At 42.1% G+C, this 24,668-nt stretch overlaps 1 protein-coding gene across 2 annotated transcripts in view; it reads left to right on the forward strand.

Moving 5' to 3' along the window:
- TNN (tenascin N) overlaps positions 1-24,668 on the forward strand; it is a 78,671-nt gene that overhangs the window by 44,153 nt on the left and 9,850 nt on the right. Inside the window, exons 10-16 of one of the 2 annotated variants that reach the window (XM_004372841.2) lie at positions 3,525-3,788; positions 5,167-5,430; positions 10,866-10,996; positions 13,579-13,711; positions 14,149-14,300; positions 21,848-21,944; positions 22,846-23,013. In XM_004372841.2, coding sequence (XP_004372898.1) covers positions 3,525-3,788; positions 5,167-5,430; positions 10,866-10,996; positions 13,579-13,711; positions 14,149-14,300; positions 21,848-21,944; positions 22,846-23,013 — 1,209 coding nt within the window. The remainder of the gene's footprint in view (positions 1-3,524; positions 3,789-5,166; positions 5,431-10,865; positions 10,997-13,578; positions 13,712-14,148; positions 14,301-21,847; positions 21,945-22,845; positions 23,014-24,668) is intronic. The other variant, XM_004372842.2, reaches the window with a different exon arrangement.

Below are 24,668 nucleotides of genomic sequence, written 5' to 3' on the forward strand. Positions count from 1 at the left end.
CATTTATCATGATGTTGCTTATTGGTCCAGTTGTGAGGATTTTTGTTTTCTTTATGTTGAGGTGTAATCCATACTGATGGCTGTGGTCTTTGATCTTCATCAGTAAGTGCTTCAAGTCGTCTTCACTTTCAGCAAGCAAGGTTGTGTCATCTGTATACTGCAGGTTGTTAATGAGTCTTTCTCCAATTCTGATACCACATCCTTCTTCATATAGTCAGTTTCTCAGATTATTTGCTTAGCATACAGATTGAATATGTATGGTGAAAGGGTACAACCCTGACACACACTTTTCTTGGCTTTAAACCATGCAGTATCTCCTTGTTCTGTTCGAATGATTGCTTCTTCCTTGAGTCTCTGTACAGTTTCCTCATGTGCCCATTAAGTGTTCTGGAATTCCCATTCTTCACAATGTTATCCATAATTTGTTATGATCCACACAAACGTATGCCTTTGCATAGCCAATAAAACACAGGTAAACAGCTTTCTGGTATTCTCTGCTTTCAGCCAAGATCTATCTGATGTCAGCAATGATATCCCTTGTTCCACATCCTCTTCTGAATTGGACTTGAATTTCTGGCAGTTCCCTGTTGATGTACTGCTGCAAGCACTTTGGAATGATCTTCAGCAAAATTTTACTTTCATGTGATATTAATCATATTGTTTAATAATTCCCATATTCTGTTAGCTCACCTTTCTTTGGAATGGGTACAAATATGGATCTCTTCGAGTTGGTTGGCCAGGTAGCTGTCTTTCAAACTTCTTGGCATAGATGACTGAGCACCTCCAGCGTTGCATCTGTTTGTTGAAACATGTTAATCGGTATTCCATCAGTTACCAGAGCCCTGTTTTTTGCCAATGCCTGCAGTGCAGCTTGGATCTCTTCCTTCAATACCATCAGTTCCTGATCATATGCTACCTCCTGAAATGGTTGAATATCGACCAATTCTTTTTGGTACAGTGACTCTGTGTATTCCTTCCATCTTCTTTTGATGCTTCCTGTGTCATTTAATATTTTCCCTGTAGAATCCTTCAGTATTGCAACTCGAGGCTTGAATTTTTTCTTCATTTCTTTCAGCTTGAGAAATGTTGAGCATGTTCTTCCCTTTTGCTTTTCTAACTCCAGGTCTTTGCACATTTCGTTATAATACTTTTCTTTGTCGTCTGGAGCCACCCTTTGAAATCTTCTGTTCAGCTCTTTTACTTCAACATCTCTTCTTTTTGCTTTAGCTACTCTACATTCAAAAGCAGGTTTCAGAGTCTCTTCTGACATTCATTTTGGTCTTCTCTTTCTTTCCTGTCTTTTTAATGATCTCTTGCTTTCTTCATGTATGAGGTCCTAGATTTCATTCCACAACTCATCTGGTCTTTGGTCATTTAGTGCTCAATGTGTCAAATCTATTCTTGAGATGTTCTCTATATTCAGATGGGATATACTCAAGGTCGTAGTTTGGTTCTCGTGGACTTGTTATAATTTTCTTCAGTTTCAACTTGAACTTGCATATGAGCAATTGATGATTTGTTCCACAGTCAGCCCCTGGCTTTGTTCTGACTGATAATTTTGAGCTTTTCCATCGTCTCTTTCCACAGATGGAGTCTATTTGATTCCTGTGTATTCTATCTGGCAAGGTCCATGTGTATAGTTGCTGTTTATGTTGATGAAAAAAGGGATTTGCAATGAAGAATTCCTTGGTCTTGCAAAATTCTATCATGCTGTCTCCAGTGTCATTTCTATCACCAAGGCGATATTTTCCAACCACCGATCCTTGTTTTTAGTTTCCAACTTTCGCATCCCAATCACCAGTAATTATCAATGTGTCTTGATTGCATGTTGGATCAATTTCAGACTGCAGAAGTTGGTAAAAATTTTCAGTTTCTTCATTTTTGGTCTTAGTGGTTGGTGTGTAAATTTGAGTAATGTTTGTATTAACTGGTCTTCCTTGTACAAATATGGATATTATCCTATCACTGACAGCATTGCACTTCAGGATGGATCATCAGATGTTCTTTTCGATGAGGAGTGCAGCGCCTTTCCTCTTTAATTTGTCATACCTGTCATAGTAGACCATATGATTGTCAGATTCAAAATGGCCAATACCAGTCCATTTTAGCACACTAATGCCTCAGATATTGATCTTTATGCATCCCATTTCATTTTTGATGACTTCCAATTTTCCTAGATTCATACTTCATACATTCCACATTCTGATTATTAATGGATGTTTGCAGGTGTGTCTTCTCATTTTGAGTCGTGCTACATCAGCAAATGAAGGTCCTGAAAGCTTGACTTCATCCACGTCATTAAGGTCAACTCTGCTTTGAAGAGGCAGCTCCTTCCCAGTCGTATTTTGAGTGCCTTCCAACCTGAGGGGCTCATCTTCTGGCACTATATCAGACAGTGTTTCACTGCTATTCATAAGGTTTTCACTGGCTAACTCTTTCAACGTAGACTGCCAGTTCCTTCTTCCTAGTCTGTCTTAGTCTGGAAGCTCCACTGAAACCTGTTCACCAAGAGTGACCCTGCTGGTATTTGAAATGCTGGTGGCAATGCTTCCAGCATCAAAGCAACATGCAAGCCACCATAGTACAACAAATTTACAGACACATTGTGGATTGTAGTGTGTATCAGTACTTTATTCCTTTTTATTGCCAAATAATATTTTATTGTATAAATATACCACATTTTATTTATCTGTTCATCGGTTGATGGACATTTGGATTGTTTCTGTTTTTTAGCTGTCATGAATAATGCTTCTATGAATATTTATGTACAAGTTTTTATGTGGACATCTGTTTTCATTTTTCTTGAGTATCCACCTAAAAGTGGACTTGCAGGGTTTTATTGTAGCTGTATGTTTAATGTTTCGAGGAACTGCCGAACTGTTTTCTAAAACAGTTGCACCACTTTACATTCAACCAGCATGGGATGAAGGCTTTTTCCTCATTTACTTGATCCTCAGAGGAATTTGTCTTGAGATGGGTAGAGCAGGAATCAATATCCCATTTTTTAGATGAGAAATCTCAAAAACAGGGAAGTGAATGATTTCTGTAAGGTCACAGAGTTAGCTAATATTTTATAGCATTCGATTCATGGAATATTATGATATCAAAATCTGTTTAAGCTTTGCATTTTACAGGTGAGGAAACTGAAGCCCACCCAGAGGCAGCTGAGTTGTCCTGGGCCACAACTGGCTGACAGCAGAGCTGGGACTAGATCCCTGGTCCCCCGGCTCCAGCCCAGGACTTTTCTTGCCCCTCTGCTCTGCTTCTCTGGGCTGGGACTAGAACCAGTTCTTCTGACTCTGAATCAAGTGCTCATTCTCCTCTTCTATGCTGCCTCCTTGTGAATCAAGAGTCCAGCTATGGAGACAAAGTCTCTGTCTATGAAACAACTGAACACCAGAAACAGCATATGAGATGGGAAAAACCATAAGAATAGGAAGTGGTCTCACTCCACTGAAATGGACACAAGATCTGACTCTTTGGTGCCTATTGATAGTGTTTATTGATCAACATTTTCCTTTCAGACATTGACAGCCCCAAAAACCTGGTGATGGACCGGGTGACAGAGAACACGGCCACAGTCTCCTGGGATCCAGTGCAGGCTGTCATTGACAGGTACATTGTGCAGTACACCTCTGTAGACGGAGAGACCAAGGAGGTCCCGGTGAGGAAGGATCAGAGCAGCACGGTACTAACGGGCCTGAGGCCAGGTGTGGAGTACAGTGTGTACGTGTGGGCCCAGAAGGGGAGCCAGGAGAGCAAGAAAGCTGACACTAAGGCCCCAACAGGTAATGCAAGCATCTTTCTTTGGTGATATAACAGATGTCATGATAAGTGTATGTCACGTTTGGTTTTCCTTTTCTGACATTGACAGAATTGATGATTTATGGAGGGGCAGGATCCTGACCTTTCATAAATGACTGCACACACCAGCCCTCACTTCCCTTCAACTGGTTTTCTTACAAGTCAGTTCTATGTGGCAGTCTCTAAGCTGTGCTTTTCCTGTGATTGGGTGGTCATGTCCATCCACTCCTCCTCTGATCGTATGAATCCTTTGCTGTAGACAGTATTGAGGGCCTTCACTGAGTTTGTGAATGGGAACAGAAAATGAAAATCAAACATTGTTAATATTATAGAATAGCATACTGAAAATTCAACCTTACGAAAGTAGACTTTACATCTGCCATACCAAGTAGATGTGTGTGGTTTGTTTTATTATAAATGAGTCATATTATAATTCTGCTTTTGAGGATAAAGATAACTCCAGTGTTATATTCTTAACGTTGTGAGAGAGATATAATATATGGCCATATTTTGTATATTGATTTAGCCAGCATTACAAGTGAATCTGTGATAGGTTTAAGAATATTAAAACTGAATTTTATTTTTTGCTGATTCATTTAGCAAATATTTATTGAACGATTTCCATGTGCCCTGTACTCTACTGGGCACTGGGAACACAAAGAGGACAGGATGCAGCCCTGCTCCTCTAGATGCTTATATTTGGATCTGACTTTTGGAATCTTCTTGTATGAAATGGTGGGCTTCATTGACATAATGCTACATGCAAAATTACTAGACCCTTGTGAGTAGAGACCCTGTCTTCTTCAGTACTGCACTTTGCACGCTACCTAGCGCCATGCCTGTTTTGCATGGTATACCAGTTGCTGTTGAGTTGGTTCTAATTCATGGTGACCCCATGTGCATTAGAGAAGAACTATTCTCCATAGGGTTTTCAATGGCTGAATTTTTGGAATTAGATTGCCAGGCCTCTCTTTTGAGGTGCCTCTGGGTAGATTTGAACCTCCAACCTTTTGATTAGCAGCCGAGCATGTTAATCGTTTGCACCACCCACAGACTTGTACATAGCATGGTCTCAGTAAGCCCTTACTAAATGAATAAAGAGATTTATTTTGCTAAACTCTTAGTAGAATAACCTAGAATTTCAGATTCTGTTCTACTCTGCTTTCTCCTTAAGGAGCCAATGTCTATCTGGGAAACTTTCTATCTGAGAAACTGTCCATGAGACAGTTCAAAAACAGAACAAGACCATATGAGATGAAAAACCACAAAACAGGAAAGGGTCTCACTACAAGCAAATGGCCACCAGTTCCCACACTCTAGGGCCTGTTAATAGTGTTTATTGATTAGCACTTTTCCTTTCAGACATTGATAGCCCCAAAAACCTGGTGACAGACCAACTGACAGAGAACACAGCCACCATTTCCTGGGACCCGGTGCAGGCTGTCATTGACAGGTACATGGTGCGCTACACCTCTGCCGATGGAGAGACCAAGGAGGTTCCGGTAGGGAAGGATGAGAGCAGCACGGAGCTGACGGGCCTGAGGCCAGGCATGGAGTACATGGTATATGTGTGGGCCCAGAAGGGGAGCCGGGAGAGCAAGAAAGCCAACACCAAGGCCCCAACAGGTAACAGGAGGGAGAAGAATAAACTGGGGTAATCAATACAGATTGCTCTGTAGCTGCTGAATTATGACACTGCTGCTTTTGGGTTCTTTGACATGGGGGCTGTGGTCTATTTTGGGAGAGTTTATTGTGAGTAACCTTATTCATATAAGGAAAGAACAAAGCATGAGTCCGATAAATATCTTAAAAAACTTTTCCCAAAGCCTTTGCTTTTAACCACTGTGCCTCTCAGTTACAGAAAATTACAGGAAATAAGGTAAAATCAATATAAGAATTCCTAAAAAATGTCAGATTAAAGAACTGTGTAGTGGTAAGCTGTTTGATTAAGTAAGTGCTGTGTAGTGTAAAGGAATATGTTTTAACCTGAGCAGCTGGAGCCCTAGGTTCTTTTCAACCTGCAACTAATTTTTAATGAGTATCTTCTAAGTACAAGGCATGGGAATACTGTGATGAACAAAACAAATATGATTCCCATTCTCTTGGAGTAAATTGGGAAAGATAGAGAATAACAAGCAAATAAACAAATTTATAGTCATAAATTATGATATGTTCCATGAGGGAGAAGAACATGGGGTAAGTATAGAGAATAATGGGGCTGAGGGTCTTCTTAGATGGGATGTGGTGAGTAACAGTTAGGGTACAGATTCATAAGATACTCAGCAGTTGCTTAAACAAGAGAGAAGCTTATTCGTCTCTTGTGGAGTGGTCAGAATATAAGTAGGCCAAGGCTGATATGGTAGCTCCATGGTATGGGAGCCCTAGGCCCCTTCTGCATTCTTGCTCAGCCATCCCTAGGGAGTTTTCCTCATCCCCATGGTCACCACTGTATCCACATTCAAGCCAGTGGAAAGGCACATGGGAAAGGGGAGGCATGACTGGAACATTGCACATGTCAGTTCTCACATTCCTTTGGCCCAATCCAAGACACAGTGCCAGACCTGACTACAAGGGAGGCTGGGAAATGAGTTCTGTAGTTAGGTTGCCATGTGCCCAGCTTAAATTTCTATTACACTGTGCTGTACAATATTGTAGGCACTAGCTACATGTGCCTATTTAAATTTTAATTAAAAATAATTGAAATAAAAAATTATCTCCTTAGTTGCACTAGCTGTCAAATTAGACAGTGCACCTTGCAGGACATTTCCATCATTGCAGAAAGATCTGTTGGAAAACGTGTTTGTAGAAGAAGGGAAGAATGTCTGTCTGTTGGGGGAAACTAGCCATTTCTGAGAGAAAGAAAAGTTATGTGTGGTATCCTTAAGCTGGAATAGCACATGAGATGGTGGAAGAACTAAAAGGAGGCATCTGTAGCTGGAGCATAAAGGGTGAGAGAGAAAGTGGCATGAGATGAGGTGGGAAGGAGGTAGGGCCAGATCCTACAGCATCATGTGATGTCTAAAAAATGAAGGTAGTTATATTTATTAGAAGAAGAGTGACATGATCCAGTATTCATTTTAAAAAGATTACTTAGATGACAATGAGGAGAGTAAAGAGATGACAGAGGTAGAAGTGGAAAGACTGGTGAAGAAGCTATTGTAAAAGTCTGGATGAGAGATAATGTGGACAAATTTGATGGCAGCAGGGCTAGAGAAAAGGGGATGTCTGGGGATCTATTTTGGAGGTCAAATTGACAGTAATTGTTGGTGGATTAGATAGGGATAGGGAGAAATCAAACATAACTCCAGTGTTTGATCAACATGGTGGAAATGGTGGCGCCGTTTTCTGAGAGGGGTGACTGAGAGATAAATAGGTTTGGGGAGTAAGGTCAAGACTTTTAGATGCTTAAGCTCGAGGTATTTGTGAGATTCATTGATTAGTTGAGTAATTTAATTATTCATTCTACAAATATTTATTGAGTAATATGTGCCAGGCACTGTGGTGGATATGTAGATACAAGTCAGGGGCTCAGAATTGATACAGATTTGGGAGCAATGAATGAACAGTCATGGAAATGGGTGAAATCACCTAAGGAGAAGTAGAGGGAGAGAGAGAGAAAGAGGGAGTCTTGGACATTCCAACATTTACAGGTTGCCCACAGAGGAGACTGAGGAGAAGGAGCCGGTGAGTTAGGAGAGTGTGTAGTCATGAAAGCCAAGTGCTGAGAGTGTTCAAGAAGGAGGGAGTGGATCAACTCTGGCAAATGCTACTAAAAAGTTGAGTAAGGTGAGGATGACAAGTGTCTATAGGATTTGGCAATGTGGAAGTTGTTGGTGACCTAAACTAGCAGTTTTAATCAAGTGGTGTAGAAAGAAGCAAAACTTGGTTGATTTGAGGAGTGAATGAGAGGTGAGGAAGTGAATGTAAGGTATGCAGACAATTCCCTTAAGAAGTCTGTTAGGTAATGTAGGGGGGCAGATAAATAAATCCGGGGAGGGATGGAGAGCCTACAGCTTGTTGGCTTGGGATGGATGATGGAGAAGGAGAGACTGATGATGCTCGAAAGATGGTAAACGAAAAGGAGCAAAGTCCTTGAAAAGGTGGGAAGACTCAGAATTCAGAGCACAGAGGGTCTGGTCTTGGTTCGAACACAAGGAAACAGTAGGACCTTGCATAAGTGTCTTCATTTATCTGGTCTTCCATTTTCCTTTCCTTTTATAAAACAAGAAGATTAGAAGATATGACTTCTCAGCCCTCAAATTCTGTGAAATAAAATAATTAGATACCATGGAGACCATAGAAGAGTTTGTATCAGCAAAAATTTTGATGGCTTGTCTTATTGCTCAGGAGATTTTTACTGTTATTCTTAGGGCAACCACAAGGACAGAAAATTTCCATCTTGGCGAAGATCCGATTCCTTCTAGTTTTAATATCCAGTGGTTTGTTTCCCTGAAAAATGGAAATCAAAGACCTTTTACTTTTCTTTCAGTGGAATTGTACAGTTATTAAAGATAACCTGAGTGGAGAGCTCCTGGTGATGGGGTGGTGGGGTGTTCTCCCTTGGTTCTACAGTTCAGCCTTTTCTTAATCTTTTGAAAAAGAAATTGACAGCCCCCAAAACCTGGTGACAGACCAGGTGACAGAGAACACAGCTACCATCTCCTGGGTCCCGGTGCAGGCTGCCATTGACAAATATGTGGTGAGCTACACCTCTGCTGATGGAGAGACCAAGGAGGTCCCAGTGGGGAAGTATCAGAGCAGCATGGTGCTGACGGGCTTGAGGCCGGGCATGGACTACACAGTGAACGTGTGGGCCCAGAAGGGGAGCCGTGAGAGCAAGAAAGCTGACACCACGGCCTCAACAGGTACTGTGAGGGACAAGGACACAACCCTTCATACATATCAGAAGAGAGGGGTGGGAGGGGAACAAGAGGAGGCAGTTGTCTCACCTCAGATCATTCTTCAAGGCGGTCCCTTTTTACTTTTTGAAGTAATATGTTGACATAACAATTGTTTAGACCAAGATGAAAAGAGTGTAGATGAAGCAGTGTGAAAGTAAGACTTTGAGACTCTTCATGATAGTTGTGCAGCCCCTCCACCCAATCCAGGTCTCAGGCTCTCTGCCTTGATATTGGAACCTGGTTGGTCTCGGCTCTAGTTCAGAGGAGAGAGAGGAAAGCACTGTCTTCTGTTTCCATCCTCCACAATGGGGGCGGCGGTAGAACATCTTCCTCCACTCACTGTCCATCTCCAGTTAATGATTAAAGGTGCCTGGACTGCATGTATTGTGTGTGTGTATGATGGGACCTCCTGTACTGGCCAAGCATCGTAGAACTTGGTCCTCAGAGGGACCTGGAGGAGAGCATCTGCCCACCCTGGGGTCTGTGGGCCTCTTCAGGCAGTCTGGGCAAGGTCTGTCCACTCCTGTGGCTGAGTATATCATATGTGGCCACTGGAGTCAGAGGTGCCTTGAATTTTTAAAATTATTTTTATTAGTTGTAATTGGCAACAATTTTTAATTAAGAAAGTAATACATGCTTATAGTAAAAAATTTCAAACTAAGCAAAGAGGTATAAAAAGAAAAGAAACTCTTTCCCATCCCAGAGTCCCTAGTCCCCACTGCTCCTCTCCAGAGGCAGCCAGTAACCAGTGTCCTGCCTCTTCCCTCTTTTCCTCTCTCCCTTGTTCTTTTCTTCCTCCCTTCCTCTCTTATCTTCTCTTTGTTTCATTTTCTACATTTTTAAAGACAAGAATAATAAGATTATCATCTTTTTACTTTGTAGATACATGAGAGTAACTAAGGCAGACATCTCAAGTCCATAACCAGGGGATGGGTGAGCAAAGAGGTGGCAGAAAGTAGGTTAAAATAGTTAAATAGTTATGGTTTTATTGATTTTTGAAAGTAAGAAATTCAGTTTTTCCATGCGATGGATAGAATAAAATCCAATGCACATGTTACACTTTAAAAAGTCAAACCAAGCTGTTGTTATAGCAACTCAAAATTTGTCAAAACATCCTATTTCAAAACAAAAGCTGCCTGATTTCTATTAAAATATTGCAATTCAGTTCCCCACTGAAATGCTACTGGGTAGAAAATAGCCTGGAGACATCGTTTTTGGAAACTTCTAAATTAAAATCATCTTCTATAGTGATGTTTTTTCAAAGTGGAAATTTCCATTCATCTATTTGGTTAAAAGGAAAAAAAGAGCTGACTGACCAAAATACTATTTTGGTGACTAATATTTTTGCCAAGCTTTGGTTTTCCTGCTCTAAAGTGCACTCACAAATGCCCTTGCATGCCCTCTGGTGTTTGGGGGGGGAAGTGCAACAGGAATCAGAAGAAAAGGTCTTCAATATCTCTCCATCTCTTCTTCTCTTTCCCTTTTTCTCTCCTCCTTTACAAGTCCCCTTTCCCTCCCCAAGAATTCTTTATATAGCAGGTATATGTCTAAGGCTACACATTTAGATATGTAAAAAAATAGAACTTTGTATTGCCTACCAGCTCAATTTTCATCATAAGCCCCAACTCTGCTTATGGGGCAGAAACATCTGTAAATTTAGGGTCGCACTCCTTCCCGAGGGCTGTGTGTAAAGTCTTGGGACATTTCCCAATGCCAGGCATTGGGGGCCCCATCTGGCATCGAGGTCATCTTTCCAGGCAGGTGTTTGCTGAGATGCCCTGGTATCTGTGTGCAGGGCCCTTTCAGATCTGCGTCTCTCATCCCTCCATACCACTTGGGGAGCCCTGCCATCTCTGAGAGTCAACTGCCCGTACCCACCCCTCTCTGGGGATCTTCTGGGAAAGTGGAGGCACAGAGTCCTTCCCTCTGGGACCCCTTAGTCCTCTATTCCTTACTCCTGTTGTCCTCAGTGCATCTCCACTTTTGGAAAAAATGGTCAAGAAGGGCCTTTGGCAAGAAAGAACAGAGCCCTGCTACCTGTTTGAGGGAAGAAAGAGAAAGGAGAGAAAATGTAGGGAGAAAATATAAATTAACATCTCAGGAATGATGTTGCCTCTGTTGCATGTTAGTAATACTAATCACCTGAATTTTAATATACAGAAATCGACCCTCCCAAAAACTTTCATCCATCCAATGTAACACAGTCTAGTGGGATATTGACCTGGACACCTCCCTCTGCTCAGATTGATGGCTACATTCTGACCTACCACTTCCCAGATGGCACTGTTAAGGTACTGGGTACTCTTTGTCTTATCTCTTGGTGTTCGTACTCAGCTTCTGTGTGAAGCAAAGGACTTAGGCTAATCAAGTCATCATCTAATAATGTCATAATGATATCTAATAGTTCTGGTCTCATGGCAACCTGCTGATTGATCACTTGATCCTTACTGATCATCTGTTCTGTGCCAGGGCAAGTGCCAAACACAGTCTTTGTGAACATTGTAGTTTCATTTTCTAGGACTAACCATTGTGCCTGCCCCTAGCTGACCATTGCTTATTTGCTGGTATACACCTGCTCTGTGTTATTTTGTTTATGGTTGGTCTTCCCCAGTGCAATGTAACCTCCATGAGGGCAGAGAATTTTTGTCTGTTTTATTTCTTGCTGTATTTAAAGTGCTTAGAAAAGTACCTGGCATATGGTAGGTGCTCATTAAATATTTATTGAATGAATTGATTAACCTTTATTTCAAGGGTTGTACCTCCTACATGGAATCTGGAGGTCTGCAAATTTTCTAAACTTGTTCTAATAGAAAATTATTATTCCTTTGCCTTGGCAAAGCAGAAAGAAGGGAGGAAGGAAAAGAGGAATGGCAGTTTAATTCATTTAGTATTGCAATTCATGTTTACATAGCCTGGCTAGGAAAGTTGTTGGTTGCCCTTAAGTTGTCCTGATTTGTGGCGACCACATGACAATGGGATTGAACCGTTGTAATCCACAGGGTTTTCATTGGCTAATTTTTCAGAAGTAGATCTCCAGAATTTTCTTCCTAGTCTGTCTTAGTCTGGAAGGTCTGCTGAAACGTGTTTAGCATCATAGCAACATGCAAGCTTTCACTGACAGACAAGTGGTGGTTGCGCTTGAGGTGCATTGGTCTGGAATTGAACCAAGCAATGCACCTCAAGCTTGGAAAATTAGTCCTTTTTTTTTTTTAATTCTATTTATTTTGTTGTTGTTGTTGTTGAGAATATACACAGTAGAACATGCACCAATTCAACAGCTTATACATGTACAACTCAGTGACATTGATTACATTCTTCAAGTTGTACAACCATTTTCACCCTCCTTTCCTGAGTTTTCTCCCCATTAACATAAGCTCACTGCCCCCTAAGGTTTCTATCTAATCTTTCAAATTGCTGTTGTCAATGTGATCACATATAGATAGTTCTTAAAAGAGCATAATGCTCAAGGCAAACATTTTCTTAATAGTTAAGCTAAACTACTGTTTGGTTTTAAGAAGACTTCTGGGAATATTTTTGGTTTAAGGTTTTAAGATTATCTCAGGGCAATAGTTTCAAGGGTTCATTCAGCCTTTGTATCTCCAGAAAGTCTAGAGTCCATGAGAATTTAAAATTCTGTTCTGAATTTTCCCCCTTTTGATCAGGATTCCGCTATAGAATCCTTGATCAAAATCTTCAGTAATGATAACTGGGCACCATCCAGTTCTTCTGGTCTCATGGTAAAGATGGCAGTTGTTCATGGAGACAATTAGCAACCCATTCCATATTCTGCTTTTGACTAAGAGGTAGAACAGAAGCACTAAACATGTTATTAGGCCAATTAGCTGGTATGTCCCATGAAACCATGACCCTAAACCTACAAACCAAGGAAGTAAATCCCATGAGGTATTTGTTTGCACATAAGCAGCCTCAGCAGCTACTTTCTCTCTTTTTTTGGTCATTGTTGTAAATATATCTATCACGCAACTTTTGCCAATTCAACTTTTTACAGGTGTACAACTTCTGATAGCAATTACAATAATCAGCTGTGCAACCATACCCTTAACAATGCTATTCTTCCATCACCATTAACTCCCCTCCCACTACCTCCTGCCCCTGATAACTACTAATAAACTTTGTTCTCTATATATTTGCTTTTTCTTGATTTTTTATATAAGTAAAGTCATACAATATTTGTCCTTTTGTAACTGACTTATTTCACTCAGCATAATGTCTTCCAGCTCCATCCCATATCATAGCAGGTATCAAGACTTCATTTCTCCTACTGACTACTTCATTATTCATTATCACAATTCATGCTTACTAGCCTGGCTAGGACTGACCTAAATGATTATCAACAAGTGAATGGATAAACAAAATGTGGTACATACATACCACGGAACATTACTCAGTCCTTTGTTATAGAGGAAGTAACAGAGGTTCGAAGGGAAGTTTATTGAAAAATCAACTATCGCCCTGCCTCACAGATATCAATGGCCAGTTTCATCTCTCCCTGCTAACTTCTCCTCAGTCTGGCATTTTCTTTGGCGCTGCCAGTGGTGGCTGGAGTCAGTGCCCCAGAGTGTACCTGGATAGTGGAGGTCCCCAGGAGACCTCCTGGCAGGTGCTTCCACTGGGGCAGTGCCTGCTGCTGGCTCCCAGCTAGTGCTTCTGTCAGTGCTGAATCTCCTTGGGCTGGCCCTGCAGAGAAGGGGCTGGGGCCCATTGGGATTCTAAGCTGCCACTGAGCCCTCGAAGAAACAAATCACTGCTCCTTGAGAGCTCTGTCATTAGCACACAGCGAACGCTATTGACACCGAGGGTGATAAGGGGGTGATAAGGTGAATGACCCACTGTCTGCTATGTCCTTTGGTAGGCGGCACAGCTTGGACGATGGGACCAGAGGTTTGAGTCACAAGGCCTTCAACAAGGTGTCACCTACCCTGTTTCCTTGGTTGCCTTTAAGGGTGATCGCCGGAGCAAGAATGTATCAACCACCCTGTCCACAGGTAATGTGGAATCCAGTCCTCTGAACAAGAATGCAATGGGGGATGCGCATTGGAGAAGCCAGAAAAGCAGTCCGAGGAGGAAAGAGTGGATATAGAGTTATGGATTCCTCTAGGCATGGGGAAATGGAAATGGGGTTATGGGTTCAAAAGAAATCTAAAGAGGGGAGCAAAATGGAGTGTAATTTTGGGGACAAGTTGGGCCAAGGGAGGAACTGATGCGAACTTGACCTTAGTTCTGGTACGTTTGGAGGGACTGTCAAGAGCAGAGTGAGTGACAGAAATGCGATATGCATGACAAGTTGGAAGAAGCAAAGTAGTAGGAGGTTATGAAATATTTTGTAAACAAAATTTATAAACACTGTCTTAAAGGACAAAGCCTCACTCCCCTTCTTCCTTGCTTTTTCCCTAATGACACTGTCTTTCTGCTTGGCTCCCAGTTGGTGCCCGTTTTCCACACCCTTTGGACTGTAGTCAAGTTCAACAGAACAGCAACGTCGCCAGTGGCCTGTACACCATCTACCTGCATGGCGATGCCAGCCGGCCTCTGCAGGTGTACTGTGATATGGAAACCGATGGAGGTGGCTGGATTGTAAGTCAAGCTGAGCCCGGGGCACTCTGTGCAGGTTCTTATATATCAGGTCATGGCCACCCCAGAGAACCCCTGGCAGCTCCACTTCTTTATCCAGGAAGAGAGGAACTTTGGTGGCTTTTGCTGTTTTTAGAGAGATCCCAACCCACTATAGGAAAAGAGCCTAGTCCGTAACACCTGGAATTGAATAGGCTTGGTCAAATGAAGGTTGATGACTCTGAAGGCTCCTGGATTTATCATCATCTAATAATGTCCTATATTTATGTAGCATTTTGACCTGCACACCAAAGCTTTAGAGTAAGTGAGAGAGGTTTATTATTCCTGTTTCATAGATAGGGAAAGTGAGGTCCATAGAGAAAAGTTCCTTGGCTAGGTCACACCACAAGTTAATGACAAAGCTGGGACCAGATTTCAGGATGTCGGCCTCCTAGTTCAATGGTCCTCCCAATGGGCCATCTCAGATTTCCGTGGAAGCGCATGATCTCTTTAGAGGCTCAGTCCTCTGAATTTGGGCACTTTGTGCAGGTTCTGCGTCCTGGCTCCGCAATACAGAAACAAGGCCTTTGGGACTTTGATTTTAAAGACTAAAACCTAAAAGAGGGAAATTTGGGCAGTGTTCTGATCTTCCCTCTTCTTTGTGGAGGTTTTATTCTCTTGGACCATTGTCTACTTAAACCACATGACACCTTCTTTGATTGTATCAGCCTGATCCAATTATGGGATGAGCTGCCTTTGAGGGTTGCAATCTGATTCTTCCACTCTCCTCCCCTCCCCTCTCCCCTTATCCCTGTGCCTGAACTGATAGAAGCTCTCACTACCCCAGACCAGCACGCAGCCTCACCTGCTGTGCATCTGTGACTCATCTGGGAAGGAGAAAGCATGCTCTCATAGTGCTCAAACTATATTCATTTACTCATTTGCTCAGGCGCCTGGGAAACCAAAGACACTGAGCAGCCATGGATAAAATGATACCATCTGATGAGCAGCAGTGAAAAAACTTATTATCTACACAGCTGCATGTGACAGCTCAAAGGCAGTAATTGGATTGGATGGGGGTAATTCCTGATGGATTTATAAAAATAAGGGGACAGAATGTAACATGGGGAGTTTCCACCTGACCAGACCGATAGGGCTGTACCTGCTGCTTCTCATCAGCACCATTTTAACTCCAAGCCTTCAGTCCCTTCCAGCTTGAAGCCCAACTCTCTGCCTTTGTTCTGTGCCCATAACTGACAATTGACCAAAGTTTGTACTGTCTTGCCTGGCCTTGTTGAAAGCCACGTTTGCACAGAGAAAGAGACATTTTTATATAGGGCAACTTTTAGGAAAATATCTGACAGTCTGTCTGCCTGGGAATACCCATGATTTTGTCCACAAACATTTATTGAATGCCTATTATGTGTCAGGTACTGTTTTAGATACTCAGACCCAGCAGTAAACCAAACAGACCAAAATCCTTGACCTCAAGGAGCTTGTCTTCTACCTCCTGCCCAGGCAAATGATCCTTACTGGAACACAGAGGTCAATTCCATGAATAATGAAATCATTCTGCATTTTAACCAACACAAGCTGCCCATCCCACCCCAAGTCTTGTCTTCTGACCCAGACTCCTGGAGGTAATGCGTATACTGAGATCCTATAGGGCTCTCCTCAAAGCCGACACACTCCAGAAAACATATGAAGTCCTGAAAACTTCTTCACAAAATACTGACAGTTTCCATGTTTTTTGGGTTGAAGAGAGTCTTGTCACTTAAGGATAACCTATAGAACATTGCTTCTTTTTATTGAGCTTTTAGAATCATTTGGAGGTAATTCTTCTCCAGCCCAGGCAGCAGGAACCTGATTTGATTTGTAGGCCAGAAGAGCCCTGCCCTGTGGTAATGGAGGCTGCTGGTGGGAGGCTGGAATGAAGACCATCAGGGAACATTTAAATGTCTTGAATATTTCCATTTTTGTTTTCCATCTTGCAAGTATTAAGGACTGTATGAGAGGCCCTTTCTAGAGACATTTAAATGAAATTTTGATTTTTTTCCCCTGATTTGGACATTCAGGACATTGAGAAAGTTCCAGAGTACAATGACAACTCTGTAGTCTAGAACCAGATGTAAAAAGATTTTTTTCTCCCTTGAGACTTCTTTTGTTATCTCAAATAGTTCATTATAAGGTGTTTTCACCTCATCTCATGGAATGGAAATCCACTAGATTGTGAGTCAGTCAATTAAGGCTGCCTGATCAAGATGTAGTAATGATCCCTGCGGGTGGGCTCATTTGGAATCTGATATAATAAAATGAAAACTAGCATTTACTGTGTTTACTGTATCTGTATGTGCCAGACTCTGGCCTAAGTATGTTGTGATTTATTATGATTAATGACCTTGCAGAAGCCTCAGTGTAAGCCCATGGCAAAGGGACTATTTACATCTTGATCTACACTTGGGAAAAGCTTGTCAGGATTAATTTGCCCAAGGACACAGCTAGTAAGTGGTAGAGGAGGGTCTAAACGTTGATTCAAAGGCCACCAGCACCACTGTTTGAAGCTTCGATGTCCAAGTAGAAGCATTATTAAAAAAAAAGAAAAAAAAATCAGCATGACCGCTCCTACCATGCTTAGCTCTCAAGGTCAAGCAGATTATATATGAAGAGACAGCAGTGACCAAAGCTCAAGCGACCAGTTGACAGATCTTAAGGGTGGTCCTCACAGTGTCAACCCAAAGTTTCAAAGGGGTCAGTTGCCATTCCTTCTGGAGCTAATAAAAAAAGGCAGATCCCTCTTTCCTTGCAGAGGTGCAGTTTAAGAGGGTTACATCTGTGTTATCCTTAGAGGAAATATTTTCAGGCCAGTGTCTTGTTGAAATGTCAGGTGTCCCCTCTGGTTGTCAGAATTGCTTACATTCTCTGTTAGATTAAAAGCTTGTGGGCACTATGGTCATTGATTGGAGATAGAGACAAACTGCTTTTGTAATGTATCTGTCCTGGATCCCTGGTGGCACAGTGGTTAAGAGCTCGGCTGTTAACCAAAAGGTCAGCAGTTCAAATCCACCAGTCGCTTCTTGGAAACCCTATGGGACAGTTCTACTGTGTCCTATAGGGTTGCTATGAGTCGGAATCGACTCAACGGCAACTTTTTTTTTTTTTTTTTTTGGTAATGTATCTGTCCTAGGAGGGCAGGATTCGATTTGAGCCCAACCTTGTACTGGGAACTCAGTTTGATGTGATGTATGTGGAATCAAACATTTGTGTCACATCTGTCCTAGGATTCCACTGTCCACGATAAGAGAAGGGTCTCAGGGAAGGTATTGGAACAGGCGCCGTGCTAGGAAGTTAACAAGGAAAGTGTTTTTCGACAATAGGTTCAGTAGAGAACTGGTATTTTTAAGCTTTCTGGCTGAAAGAGGAGGAGATTTGTGTTTTATCTTTGCATGGACTATTAAATAGTTAGCTATATGACTCTCTTGACTTTACATATGTAAAATGGCATAATATATACTTGTCCCTGAGCCGGCACTTAGACGCTCAATAAATGATTGTTGTTGTTAGCTGCCGTAGAGTCAGCCCGAGTCATGGCTAGCCCATGCATAACAGAACAGAGGGTTTTCACTGGCTGATTTTCAGAAGTAGATTGCAAGGCCTTTCTTCCTAGTCTGTCTTAGTTGGGAAACTCTGCTGAAACTTGTTCAGCATCATAGCAACCTGCAAACCTCTACTGACAGATAGGTGGTGGCTGTGTATGAGGTGCAGGTGCACTGGCCTGGAATCCAACTGGGGTCGCTCACGTGGAAGGCGAGAGTTTGACTATGGAACCACCACTACCCTCTAAGCTGGGTTGACTCCGACTCATGGCAACCTCATGTGTGTCAAGAGTAGAATTGTGCTCTGTAGAGTTTTCAATGGCTGATTTTTTGGAAGTAGATCATGAGGCCTTTCTTCTAAGACAGCTCTGAGTGGACTCGAACCTCCAACCTTTCATTTAGCAGCCGAGCACGTTTAACTGTTTGTACCACCCACGGACTCCATAACTTAATGAAGAAAAAATGAAGGGAGCCAAGAAAGGAATGAGAGAGACATCATTAAAAGATGAACTCTTGTGAAAAAAAGAGAATAACAATATTAGTGCAGTGTGTTATGTTTGCCACAGTAATTCCTGAATTCCATTCAGCTTCTTCATTTATGGAACATTTTTACACATACCTTCTCATTTGGTCCTCCCAGCACCTCTGTGAGGCAGGCACCTCTTTCCCATTTCTATCCCTGTTTCACCATGAGCTGACTGAGGCTGAGGGAGAGAAATGACTGAGTCACCATCACCTGCTGGCCAGTGGCCATGGTCTAACTCCAGGCCAGGGCTTTCCCCTGCCCACTTATGCCTTTGTTCAGTGCCTCCCGGACGAGCAAACATGGATGGGCTTCAGGAAGAGTTGGCCAATGTGATCCTCCCACATGAAGCTTTAGCACTGTTGCAGGTACTCACTCTTCTCCTCCCTCCCTGTTGCTTCCAGAGAAAAATGTAAAGAATGCACACATATTTGGAAGTTTACATTCCCAAATTCAAGATAATGTGTTTTACTTCAAGGCACATGCTGCGAAGCATGATGGAAGGAGGGAGATTGGATTTTGCACTGGGGCTTCTGCATTTGAATGAATACAAAGGAAAATAGGCAGAGAGAAAGATGCAATTCCAGCCTTTGGTGAGTGAGAACCAGTTAGCTGGGATAGTGTTTTGCTTGGCTCTCAAGGTCCTGCAGAATTATATGTATTATCAATTCCAATAGTATATACACAGGTGTGTTTAGCTTTTAGGGACTTTTCAAGTGTACGTCATATGAAGGAATCCAATTTACTTGGACTGGAACTGCCTTCCCTCACAAAATAGAGGAATTTTGCAAATAAAGCCGCCCGTTTTTTCATGAAATAGTATCCAACTCTGTCTCCATTTTCTCACTTACTCCTTAACCCCCTCCAGTCTGGCTTCTGCCTTTATCTCTCACTAACACAGCGCTTGATAAAACCACCAGTGATTTCTGTGTTGCTAAATTCTGTGGACAGTTTTGGTCTCATGTTCCTTGACCTCTCATCAGCATTTGACACTGTTGACCACATCTTTCTTTTTGAAATATATTCTCTTTGTGGCATTTGTGATTCCACATTTTTCCTGTTTTTCTTCTACATCTCTAATTGCTTCTTCTCTATCTCCTTAATGAATTCATCCTTCTTGATGTGGCCATTAAATATTAGAGTTCTTCAAGGCTTGATTCTAGGTTATTTTCTCTTTTCAGTTCCTATTTTCTCTCTAGGTGGTCTCATCCTTTCTCGTGGCTTCATTTTACTGTCTATGTCCCACTGGCTGTCTGTATTAGTTAGGACAGAAAGGCATATGTTGCTGTAACAAACCAACCCCATATTCCAGTGATCTAACACATAAACGGAGCCCCTGGTGGCACAGTGGTTAAGAGCTACAACTGGAAACTCTATGAGGCAGTTCTACTCTGCCCTATAGGGTTACTGTGAGTTGGAATCAGCTCAATGCCAATGGGTTTGGTTTTGGTTTTGGTTTAACACATAAAGCTTTTTGTCTCGCTTGTGCAGACTCCTCTTTGGGTTTGGCAGCCACTTCTAAGTGGCAACCCAGGGAGTCAGGCTGTTTCCATCTTGGGCTCTGCCCTTTCAACATGTGGCCTTCACCATGGCACAGTGGCACCATGGCAATGAAAGAGAGAGCATGGAAAATCCCACTCACTCTTCTGTGCTCCTGCTTATTTAGAACTAGTCACATGGCTCCAACTTAACTGCAAAAGAGGCTGAAAGAGGAGGTCTTCCCGTGTACCTGGGAAGAGGAAAATGAAGTGGGACTTGAGAACACCTAGCACTGTCTTAGACACACTCCCACATTTATCAGTCTAGCCAGACTTTGCTTTAGAACTCTATCTCCTACATCCAGCTGACTAGATGGCATCCTTACCAGGATGAGCAAGAGTACCTCACACTCAACATGTCTCAAAAATGAGCTCATGACATGCACGCACAACACCTGCCCTCTTTCAGAATCTCCCATCTCAGGGAATAGCTGAGTAAATAGCCTACCAGTTCTACAAGCCAAAACACAGGGAATCATTCTTGACTTCTTTCTCTCTTCTAACTCCACATTCAATTGATCACCAAAAGTTTGGTCAATTTAACCTTCCAGCCCCCTAGTCCAAGCTACCATCCTCTCCTACCTGTACTGTACAGTGGTCTCCTAACTGGTCTTCTTGCAGCCACTCTTTTCCCTGGCCAGTCCATTCTTTACACTTGTAGCTAGAGGGATCTTATCGGGATATAAATAACACGCCACTGTCTGCTTTGAACCCCCTCGATAAATTCCAACACTCTTATGATAGGCCAGTGTCTTCAGGAATACCTATTAAAATCCCACCAGTTCTGACCCCTGCCCATCTCTCCAGCCTCCTTCCCCTTCCCTTCCTCATCAGTTGCCACAGCCCGACATCCCAGCTGCAGTTCTTTTGCCTGACTGCTCTTACCCATCCTGCAGCTCTCAGCCACTTCCTGAGGGGAGCTTTCCTATTCCCTGGTCAGGTCCTCCTATTTCGTGCTTACACAGTACTATCATGCCTTTCCGTCATAGTCCTCCTCACAGTTTTAATTGTAAACTTACTTGTTTCATTGTTTGATGATTTTACTGGACTATTAGCTCCATGAGGGCAGGGAATATTTCTGTTTTATTCCTTTTGCACATCGTCTTACACAGTGCCTAGTACATAAGGAGATGCTCAATAAACATTTGTTGGATAAATGAACTTTCTTCTCCATAAGTATTAAATGATTGCCTATGTTAAGAATCAAATGAATTAAGAAACAATTCTTACTTTCAAACTAGTTAAGAGGAAAAAAGACAGCATATAAACATAAAGTGTCCAATTGAGTTGAATAGATGGTGAAAGTGACAGGTGAGAGTAGGCAGAGGTCTGGAATGTCCTTCCCTATGCAACCCACCACCAGCAACCTTATCACCAGCTCCTCGAATTTCCCCTTGCCCTAGAATGGAAATTTCTTGAGGGTAAGAACCTTCTCTGCTTTTATTATATACATTGCAGTATTCAATATAATATTGTACACATAGAGACTGCTTACTAGTATAATAGAATCAGTGACTCTACCAAGAGGTGGAACAAATGGTTAAGTGCTCTGCTGCTAAGCAAAAGGTTGGAGGTTTGAGTCTACCCAGAGGCACCTGGGAAGAAGGTCCTGGTAATATACTGTCAAAAGATCACAGGCATTCAAAACTCTATGAAGCACAGTTCTGCTCTGACACCCATGGGGTCACCATGAGTCAAATCTACTCAACAGCAGCTTTTTTTTATTTTTAATCCAATATAGATAAAAAAAATTTTTTTAAAAAAAGAAAGAAAGGTATGCTAGCAAGAGGAAGTCAGTATTTGCGGAGTCCGCTTTTATCTCTTAGCACTACCTTGAGTAATACAAATACTGTTCCCCTCCCACTCAGCTGTGTCTGTGCAAGTTTGTTAGAGTGAGTCGTTCATCTCCCTTCTCAGGTCTTCCAGAGGCGGAACAGTGGGCAGCTGGATTTCTTCAAGCGTTGGCGGACCTACGTGGAAGGCTTTGGGGACCCCATGAAGGAGTTCTGGCTTGGTATGATCTCTGAGAATCCAGGAGGGCTGGGTTTAAAAAAGTGATTTCCCCCTTGAAAAGCTGGCCAGGCAGCTTGAGGAAGCTCACAGAATTCCAGGAGAGATCCAGGTGACATGGACCATCTGAGGAACCTGCAAACCAGAGTGTTGGTAGGGCCACATTGCTGGGAAAGTTCTCATGAGCTCTGGTCCTGTGAAAGGGTGGGACTGTTACCAGATGGTTTTTATGCTGTATCTAAGCCCTGCAGGATCTTCCTGAAGCTGAATTTACAAACCACAGTAGTAGGAGAATAGTTGATTGATTGGGATTCTGGGATGTTATCAAGGGGTAATTCCAGTAGTCTCTGAAATTCTGCTAGTATTACCAGTCATTATGGGCATTGTTTTTTCCCTTTTTCCCTGTGCCTTATTCTGGAGCAGATGTTTATAGAGAATGAAATGGCCAAAAACACCAACTGGGAAATGAGGAATTAAAAAGTCATAATCTGGATATTTGGTTTCTGAGTTGATGATGTTTGTGGTTTGCTTGGTATAAAATCCCCTTCAGACATCTTAGAATGAGTAGTTAATCTACTCTCCTGCTTATCTGGTGAGTTAAGTGGATGATACACAGAACTGCTTCTGCTTTAGAGAGGTGGAGTCAATGGAGGCAGGCTCATCCTGTGAGTACCCTCCGCTACTCACTTCCACAGGACATGGTTCGCATGCTCATTAGCATGACTGTGCCAAAGAAATAATAGGATGAGAAAAATGAGCCCCCCAAAGAGAAAGTGTTGGGGAGGCCCCTCGGTAGAGGCAGTTCCAAAGGCTAAGATGACTTTTGGTCCTGAAAGTATCAGATGCAAATGGTGAGTGCTCACACACATGGGTTGATTGGCCATTGGAATTTATTCTGTTTTTAGGACTTGACAAGCTGCACAATCTCACCACTGGCTCTTCTTCCCGGTATGAGGTGAGAGTGGATTTACAGACTGCCAATGATTCTGCCTATGCTGTATATGATTTCTTCCAAGTGGCCTCCAGCAAGGAGCGGTATAAGTTAACCGTTGGGAAATACAGAGGCACAGCAGGTAAGAAAAAATGTTTTCTTACTGCTAGGGTATCTGGCTGTCTGTGCGTCTAAGGATTGGTTTGCCACATGCCATGGATCTGGGGGCGGAATATTGTTCTGCAGAGGTGAGTCATCCACATTGACAATTGAGGGAGTACACCCTGCAGGGGCTGGGGGTGAACAAAGTGGGTAAGATAATCTGTGACCATCATAAAACCGGAACTTTTGTACATTATGCATTGACATCCACCTCAAAAAAAAAAAAAAAAAAAGAATCTTCTCTTCTTATTCTCCCCAGATTCAGGGTGTTGTACGCTAGCAGGTGAGCCCACTTTATGGGCCGTTTGCCTGGTACCTGCTAATCTTTTCTTCAGCTTCAACAATATGACTGCCATCTTTGTCTGCATAGCTTTGTGTGTTATTATTTAAATAGTTTATGGATTTTTGCCATCAGTGAAGACAGAAAAATGAAAGTGCTGATTCAAATTGTAAGAAGTATAGGTCCCATTAACTTAATACAACTGTGACAATGCAGAAATTAGCAGTTGAGCTGGAAGCAGGGCATCTTTTACCTTGATTAGCTGCTCACTGGATTTAAGCCAGTTGATGGTGTGTTCAGTTGTGAAGGAAAAGAACAAAATTAAGCAACGTGACTGAAATACTGGAATTATACCATTGATTATTTTATCTAAGAGGGAAAGTGTAGTTAGTGTTTTAATACTATATTTTAAACCTATATTTATAGTTTTAAAGCCCTAACTAGTCTGTCGTTTGACTTTTGCATGTTTTTGATATACCTTGGTGTAACGTTGTAGGAATGTGTTATGAGCAAAACATGGTTTCTCCCTTTAGACTCACATGTAAATAGATGAATAATAATATAACCTTTAAAAAGAGCCAAGTAGGTGGTAAGGAAAATAAAGAGCTATAGGAGTATGGAGTAGATGGGTACATTAAGGATTGTGGCGATGGAAGGAAGCTTCTTGAAGGACAGTGGGCTGGACTTGTGTCTAAAAGAAGGGTGGAACTTAGATGGGAAAGGAATGAGCACTCCAGGCCTGGGAAAGCCTAACGGTGAGCAAAGACTGAGCAGAGCAAGGAGATCGCGGTGCACTCTTATTTTTTTTATTGTAGTAAAATGTACACAGCATATAATTTGCCATTTTAGCCATTTTCAAGTGTCCAATCCAGTGGCATTAACCACATTCACAATGTTGGGCACCCATCACCACTATTTGTTTTAAAACTTTTTCATCACCCCAAACAAAAACTCTGTATGCGTTAAGCAATATCTCCCTATTCCTTCCTAACTAACTCCGGCTCATGGTAACCACTAATCTACTTTCTGTCTCTATACATTTGTCTGTTCTAGGTATTTTCCTATAAATGGGATCATAGAATATTTGTCCTTTTGTGTCTCGCTTATTCGTTCAGCATAATGCTTTCAAGGCTCATCCATGTTGTAGCATGTATTAGAACTTCATTCCTTTTTATGGCAGAATAATAGACTACATTTTTTTTGTCCATTCATCTATTGATGGAGACTTGGCTTATTTTCCCTTTTGGCTATTGCAAATAATGCTGCAGTGAACATTGGTGTACAAATATCTATTTGTGTCCCTGGTTTCAATTCTTTCGGGTATATACTTAGGAGTGGAATTATTGGGTTGTGTT

The sequence above is a fragment of the Trichechus manatus genome, unplaced genomic scaffold (assembly GCF_000243295.1).
Source record: "Trichechus manatus latirostris isolate Lorelei unplaced genomic scaffold, TriManLat1.0 scaffold00021, whole genome shotgun sequence".
In the NCBI taxonomy this organism is placed as follows: domain Eukaryota; kingdom Metazoa; phylum Chordata; class Mammalia; order Sirenia; family Trichechidae; genus Trichechus; species Trichechus manatus.